The sequence below is a fragment of the Misgurnus anguillicaudatus genome, chromosome 13 (assembly GCF_027580225.2).
Source record: "Misgurnus anguillicaudatus chromosome 13, ASM2758022v2, whole genome shotgun sequence".
Classification (NCBI taxonomy): domain Eukaryota; kingdom Metazoa; phylum Chordata; class Actinopteri; order Cypriniformes; family Cobitidae; genus Misgurnus; species Misgurnus anguillicaudatus.
Window position 1 is genome coordinate 20,172,234 of NC_073349.2, and position 8,228 is coordinate 20,180,461.

The 8,228-nt window shown below is 35.8% G+C and overlaps 1 protein-coding gene across 4 annotated transcripts; it reads right to left on the minus strand.

Moving 5' to 3' along the window:
• Positions 1 to 1,292: 1,292 nt before the first annotated feature.
• Positions 1,293 to 6,722, minus strand: asb8 (ankyrin repeat and SOCS box containing 8). 4 transcript variants are annotated; one of them, XM_055189325.2, is made up of 4 exons: positions 6,624 to 6,722; positions 5,691 to 5,875; positions 5,497 to 5,601; positions 1,293 to 3,005 (listed from the first exon to the last, which is right to left on the minus strand). In XM_055189325.2, the coding sequence occupies exons 2-4, from the start codon at positions 5,817 to 5,819 to the stop codon at positions 2,370 to 2,372; spliced, it is 870 nt and encodes a 289-aa protein (XP_055045300.1). In that variant the 5' UTR covers positions 5,820 to 5,875; positions 6,624 to 6,722; the 3' UTR covers positions 1,293 to 2,369. The 4 variants fall into 4 exon arrangements, with proteins under 4 accessions (XP_055045300.1, XP_055045299.1, XP_055045301.1 ...); XM_055189324.2 differs by having other exon boundaries at positions 6,532 to 6,689; XM_055189326.2 differs by having other exon boundaries at positions 6,606 to 6,629.
• Positions 6,723 to 8,228: the final 1,506 nt, after the last annotated feature.

The window sequence follows — 8,228 nt, forward strand, 5'->3', positions numbered from 1 at the left end:
ACTTATCTATTATAAAGACATGATTTACAATTTAATTTCTAAAATCATGTACATTAAAGAATGTTATGAAAAATGCACATGTTGCTGAATTCATAAAACGACAAAAATTATTTCTCATTTTGTATTTACTTATGTTTGCTATCTTCCTACTTACAGTAATATTTTACTTAATATTTATTTTGTCATGGCAAAAAATAAAGCAATGTTTTACATTATACATTAAGACCCCAAGTACATGGCTGCATATTTCCTTCTTTCTTTCCTAGGTTTGCTGGCTTTCACCTGCAAGAGATTTAGCAATCTTTTTATTATATATCTGGACATATATGTTATGTATATATGTATATAGTGCCATATTTATATGTACTAAGGCAATAATATGTAGAATACAGATAGTTTGAAAGGGTCTTTATTCAGTCCTACCGTAGCTTCCTTCCTTACTGATTTACATTAATTTAAAGAGGACATCCTGTGCTTGAACAGGAGTTTAAAGGGGACATTTCACAAAACTTTTTAAAGATGTCAAATAAATCTTTGGTGTCCCCAGAATACATATGTGAAGTTTTAGCTCAAAATATCATATAGATAATTTATAATAACATGTTAAAATTGCCACTTTGTAAGTGTGAGTTTTGGGTGTTTCCTTTAAAATGCAAATAAGCTGATCTCTGCACTAAATGTCAGTGCTGTGGTTGGATAGTGCAGATTAAGGGGCAGTATTATCCTCTTCTGACATCACAAGGGGAACCAAATTTCAATAACCTATATTTTTGTACATGCTTGCTCGAAAGGGAACAATTTCAGGCCAGGTTAAATTACATAGAAAATGTTGCTTATTAAAATTTTTGCTTTTCAAAAAAAATCTATAAAATATTGCATTAGTGACTATAGTCTCATGAGATTTGTTAAATTAGGCTAATTATAGGTGATGCATATAATAATGAAAATATAAAATATTATCATTGTATGCAATTAGATTTTTCATGACTTTCTAAAAGGCAGCCTTATTATTTGATAAAAATTGTATATATATAGCTAATTATAGGTGATGCATATAATAATGAAAAGATAAAATATTATCATTGTATGCAATTAGATGTTTAATGACTTTCTAAAAGGCAGCCTTATTATTTGATAATAAGGACAACATTTATGTAGTATTCCTGCGCCCTCTACTGGTGCATGCTTGAATTAAACTTACATGGCTCACATTATGAGTTTAATGTAACTGTGGGGAAAATGTGTATTAATAACAAGATTCATTTGGTCTGAAGAAATAATTGCAGCAAATACACGTGAACAATGCCGGGTGGCTTTTACTTGTTAGTCTGCATGCACAAAACCAACCAGTTCAGTAAGCACTACATAGTTCAATATAACAGAAATAAAAAACAGGCCTGCAAACTCTCTTGGGTTTCACAAGATGTGGCAAGTATTAAGACATCCTGTTGATGGTCTGTTAAAATGTAAAATGACCATGCTAACATGACAAACCACAGGTTAAAGACTTTGTCAAGCTAAAACAATCTCGATCTCAATGTTGACACAAAAAGGTCTGCTATATTTATTCCATTCATCTTTCAAACCTAAAACCACAACTGATTTTATGCAATCATCAGCACCAAAATTAAAGATATATAATACAGTCCAACAAACTAAATCAGGTAGTAAACAGTAGTATTCATGAAAACTACTCATGATAAACTAGTTTATGAAAGTGACATGTGAACAGTAATAGACACTGGTAGTAATAGGCATTTATAGTTGTTTTGTGCACTTACCACAAATATGTGACTTTGTGAGTTTCCTAAGCTTTCCAAAAAAGAAAACTTCCTAAAATTATATAATATAGAGATTTAACATAAGTTATTTATTTGACTTTAAAACTTAATATCTTTAAAAAATAATAATAATAATAATCAAATCCTACTGCAAACATAAAAACCACTTTCTTTTAAGTAAAAAAATGTAATGTAGTATAACTTAAGTGCAATGTTAATCTTTAAAAGTTGTTTTTATATGACTTACTGGTAGATAATATTTCAAAATGGTTTGTTTTTGTAAAGATTTCATTTTTACCTATAGTGGTTTGAGAACAATTTTAAACAACATGGGTTCAGCAGATGCATTACTGACATTTCCGTGCTGTTACTGTACCTAAATCAAAATGATTTTTTTTGTCAAAGCTCATCATAATTATAATGCAATCCTAAATTTGTTCAATGACAACAACAAAGAAAATGGCCAACTTATTCACTCACTGTATATAGACATACACATTTCAGATTGCAGAATCACATGTTCACATACACAGATAACATCTACCTCCCCCATGTCCAGTCTTCTCACTCCCCCACCTAACCCTGCCCTCAGTCTCTGAGGAGCACATATTCTTTCACTGATTCTGGTAGGGGGAGTTGTTTCACCGCAGTTGGGAGGAATTGCACTCCCAGGCTATTACGCACAGCGCACCGCGCCAACGCTCGTAACGAAGGTGGCTGAGCCACCAGGCTAGTGAGTCGAGCCAGTAACTGAGGATCTTTACTGAGCTCACGTGGTAAAGAGCCGTCTGGCCTGCGTATCTCGAACCTCCCGGCGGCACGGCATAGCAGCTCCAGACACTCTTCCTCCTGCTCTGTTCCCAAGCCACGAGCCAACAGAGCCACCAGCCGTGATATCGGCGTCTGGCCCTTTAAGTTGATGACATGGACTTGAGCTCCGTACTCCAGCAACACACGCACACTCTCCAGGTTGCCCTTCATTGCCGCCCAACTGAGGGGCGTGTCGTTATTATAATCACGAACATTGGGGCAGGCGCCGCTCTCCAACAGTGCACGTACGCACTCGGGGTTATCTTTGAAGGCGGCCCAGTGCAGTGGGGTATCCTTGTTGCCATCCAGTGCATTGGGTTGGGCCCCGTATTCTAGTAAGAGCTCCACGCAACCCTCATCCTTCTCTGCTGCATAATGCAAGGCGGTGCGGTTATAACCATCCAAAGCGTTTACCTGTGTAAGAAAGCAATGCCATGCAAAGACCACAGTTAGGTCATGATTTCTGTTTTAAATCTTCTTTACATAATTTATTACCACACGTTTATTACAAACCATGAGTAAGCCATGAGCCATTTCATGCATTCTGATTTATTAACACTGTTTAAAGGGGACATTTCACAAGACTTTTTTAAGATGTGAAAAATCTTTGGTGTCCCCAGAGTACGTATGTGAAGTTCTAGCTCAAAATAGCATATAGATAATTTATTATAGCATGATAAAATTGCCACTTTGTAGGTGTCAGCAAAAATGTGCCATTTTGGGTGTGTCCTTTTAAATGCAAATGAGCTGATCTCTGTACTTAATGTCAGTGCCATGGTTGGATAATTCCGCTCCTTAATCTGCACTATTATGACATCATAAGGGGAGCCAAATTTCAATAATCTATTTTCACATGCTTGCAGAGAATGATTTCCAAAACTAAATTACTGGGTTGATCTTTTTTACATTTGCTAGGTTGATAGAAGCACTGGGGACACAATTATAGCACTTAAGTATGGAAAAAGTCATTTTTATGATATGCCCCCTTTTAGAATTGGATTCCTCATGCTAAACATAGGTAAAGTGTCAAAAAGTTGGACTTTGGAGTATTTCTGTAAAAAAAGCACTTTGCCAGGGTTTGTACAAGTTTTAGGAAAGATACATAACAATCTTGCTTTATTTCTTTTATGGGCAATTTCAGTGCAGGAAGTACAGTGGAAGTCCTTATATGGCCACTTATAACCGGAAAACTTATACACCAAACAAAGAGCTGTCACTAAATCAACATCACCAAAAAAAGTCTGTCTGTGAGGGAAATTTAAGCTTGTTCTGTTTCCCAAAGAACCCAGCCTTATGGAAACAATGTAGTTTGTTTACACTGGGTAGCAGTGGAGTTGTGCGTGTGTGTTTGTTTAATGCTGGATTTTGGTAAAATGGGATGATCCCAACTGGGTCATGAGTCATAGACGGTAAGTAAAACTGCATCAAATGTCTGAGATTTGTTGTAATCAGTACAAGTAAAAGACACGAATATGTAGTGAATCATAAATTATCCAGAGATACTGGGATAATGTTTTGTTTGTGTTGCTTGCTTGTGACTCGCTCATGTTTATTCAAAAATAATCGTTATAGCTTATCTGTCTTTATCTAAAGACTCTTTGGATATATGACGAATGTAATGTAATACTACTATAGACGGTTTCAGCAGTAACAACATAAAAAAGCGGCTGTCGCGGTCCGCACGTAATTTCCGGTAAACTCCGCTAATAATAAATAACAAAAAAGTACTTTAAGCGTAGTTTATTTATACAACAAGCAAAAAAACAACACATAGATTACATAGGACACCAAAACATTTGTTATTGTTGACGTGGCATTTGTTCAAGAGATCAGTTTAGCAACTAGTCAGACCATTAAAAAAACGAAACCAGAAGTAAAGTTCGGATCCAGACGTGTATCACGTGCGTCCGATGAAACCTTCTATATAGGTACTCAAGATTAACATGAGATAAGCAGAATCAGCGTATGTTATGTGAGCTTTAATATTACATCTTGAAAAATTGCCATATGAGGTGACCTTAAAAAAATTATATAGAGGGTATGCACATGACGTCACCATCGGAGAGAGGGACTGCGGTTACGCCCACTGAGTGGCAAAAGACAGAGCGGCAGCATTTGAGTACAGCGTGACATCGGCGAAAACACAGTGAAAACGCCTTGAAATGGGAAAAAGCTGTTGTGCGATAGGCTGTACTAACAGAATTCAACAAGAATTCGGAGCTATCGTTTTACAGACTGCCAAAAAAACCCCGAAAGGAGAAGTAAATTGATCGTTCATGCCAACGTTCACAGACCACAGGTGGGTTGACAAGTTGTTAGAGTCACTAACAAGCAGAGGTTTTACTTTCTACTTAAACGTATTTTTTCAAGTATTTGTATTTTATCTGTGTTTTTCTTTGGAAAACATACATTCCAAAGCATATTATCATAATTTTTACTCTATTTCATTTCATAAATAATACGTTTTTGTTTTACATTTAATATTTAAGTACATTAACGTACTTTTACTCAAGTAAAAGTACACAATTTAAATGTAATTAGGTATTAAATACATACTAAAGAATACACAATATGATTATATGCTTTAGAATGTAGTAAAGTAACATTTTTCCCAATACAAACAACCTAATAAAGCACAGATGCTTGGAAAATGTAACTTATGTAACTAGGTATTGTCTACCTCTGCTATCAAGTCCAACTAAATTCAATTTAAGCTGATAATAGTCAGTTTTACTGTTGTTTTTTCGCAGCAGCCGCTATAAAAACCAGCCATTTTATTGAATCATTTGCCACTCAACAGGGCGAGTTCCAGCGTGGTCACGTGGAAAAGTGACGTCAATGCATACCCTCTATACAAGCTCATAAAAATATATTAAATGTTATGAATATATCTTGCACATTGTACCTCTGCGCCTTTCTCCAGCAAAAGCTCCACACAATCAGCATCTGCCACCATGCAGGCACAGTGCAGGGGCTTCAATGTACCATGCATCCTGTTCACATCCGCCCCCTGTAAAAACAGACATATGATCAAAACACCAACTTGTTGACAATCTAAGAGAAGTAACAATTTTTGTAAGACGCAGCTGCCCAACTCACCCTTCGTATGAGGTCTTCCACATTATCATGTGGAAAAGAACGAATAGCTGCTATAGTCCGAATGAGTCTTTCCGACAGTGAGTATTTGCTTTGAATACTCTGCATGATGTACCACATAGTAGAGCTCATGTGGAACTAAAGGACATTTCACCCAGACCGGGTGATGCCACACCGAGATGAGATGGCTGTGAAATTGGACACAAAATAATTCATTAATTAATCTATTAATAAAAATAGCATTAAAATAAGCAAATACAAGAATCTAATTGTGTAAATGGCCGTGTGCTCTATCTGACGTGTTTATGTTCTCGTGTCATTAATTGGCGCTGTATTGTTTAGAGAAGCTAGCAGAGCAACATTTTTAAGTATTCTTTAATTCATAATAGTGGTAAAGTCTAGCTAGAAATATCAAGCTTTAGCAATCAATGACAATGTTTATATTTATAATATATAGTGTTTTACCTGTCTGATACGCTTGATCAAGCATGTTAAACGCCGATTAAAACATGCAAGTTATGCAATATGTTAATACACATGACGCAATACACCATAAAAGCTGTTTACTGTTCGCCACCTCTTGTTATATCCTGTCAACAAAAGGTCGTATCATGACAGGTCAGTTATCCAAAACATAGCTTTAACAAGCACACAAAGTCTAAAATATGATAATTTCACAGCTGTAGTAAGTGAAAACATATTACTGGTTGTAAATAAATGGTTTTCAGAAAAAGACGGGGTTGCATTTTAATTTTTCGCTTACGGTTGTATGTGCCCTACCGAAGTGAATTAGCTGCTAGCTAACACGAAATACATTAGCTAACGCTTAATGACATTTTCTTACCTCTCGATCTTCTTAAACACACGTGCATGGAAAAACAAAAACCAATATGTAAAATATATGATTATAATGATTACGTTTTGAATCAGTGTTACCTCCACAAAGTGAAAACAGCTGCTGCCTGTAGCTAACGCGCGAGTCTGCTCATAAACACAGTGACGTCATGAGAGGAAGTGATCTATGACAAACGGCAAACGTTTGTTTTTATCGATGAAATACATTTGTCACTCGGCTGGAATAGAAATGCTGCTATAATTAGATAACCGCTTCTGTATGTGTGAGAGACACCATGCTTGACATACCGTACTGTTCTTGCCAAATATAGACATGATGGGCCCTATGCTGATGGCCCCTAAATGTCACTGCAAACCACACCACACTGTATTTTTGTCCTGTTACAGTCCACTTTAAAATAAGCAATACTTGCAAGGCGAGATATTCACAACAAGAAGTTCATGTAAATTGCATTTTCATTTGGGTGAAGGTTAGAAAGCAAAATATTTTTCACTTAAAGGGGTAATTCACCAAAATATGAATATTCTGTCATCATTTACTCACTCACATGTTGACACAAACCTGTATAAATTTCTTTGTTCTGATGAACACAAATGAAGATATTTTGAGGAATGTTTGTAACCAACCTGATTAAAGGCCCCATTGACCTTCATAGTAGGATAAAGAATACTTTGGAAGTCAAATGAGCTCCTGATTGGTTTAGTTACAAACATTTCTTAAATATCTTTTTGTTCACTAGAACAAATAAATTTATACAGGCTTGTAACTATATAAGAGTAAGTAAATGACAGAATTTTCATTTTTGGGTGAACTATCCCTTTAACACTGTGTAGCTACAGGGCTCATACAGACTGAGTGAGGCACCTAAATCTTTAACTAGGAGGGCCTTGTGGTAAATAATTACTTAAAGTCACCATGAAACGCAAGTAGCAGTCATCTTATTTTTCCCGTGGTGACGTATATCCAAGTGAAACAGCTTCTGAAATGAAATAAGGCAAGGCTGGATTTGTATTCGTCCATCGAGAACTAATTGGATAGTTTAAAGTTGGTTCGTGCTGCTAATTGCTAATCGCTGCTATCTTTCCTGGACCCCGCCCACCTTGACTGGAAGTAAATAGAGATCATTTTTTATGAGGGCACATGAATTAAAAAAATAATAATATAGTTCACATATAAGTAATTTGTAAAAAAAATACCTCAATATTCTAAAACATATTAGTTTTTAATTTTAAATTTGTGGCGACTTTAAAGTCACAATGAAACGGAAATACCGATCGTCTCTTTTTCCACATCGTGACGAATCTGAGTGAAACGGCTTCTGAAATGAGAAAAAAAGGTAGGGCAGGACTTGCGTTAATCGAGAATTGATTGTATCATTGGAAGTTGGGTCATGTTGCTATTTGCTAATCGCTGCAATCTTTTCTCAGGCCCCATCCTTCCACCATTCCTCGTGACCGGAAATAAAGAGAGATCATTTGGAGGATGGGAGGAGATTTGCATTTTTGATTAAAGATTATGAGGGCACATTAATTTTTTTTTGAAATAATAAAGCTCAAAGATAAGTCGTTTGCAAAAAAATACCACAATATTAAAAGACAATACGTTTTGAAATTGTGACTTCAAGTGACTGAGATTTTAAAGAAAATGGGACTATAAAATATGATTTGGAAATGTCAACTTCTTTA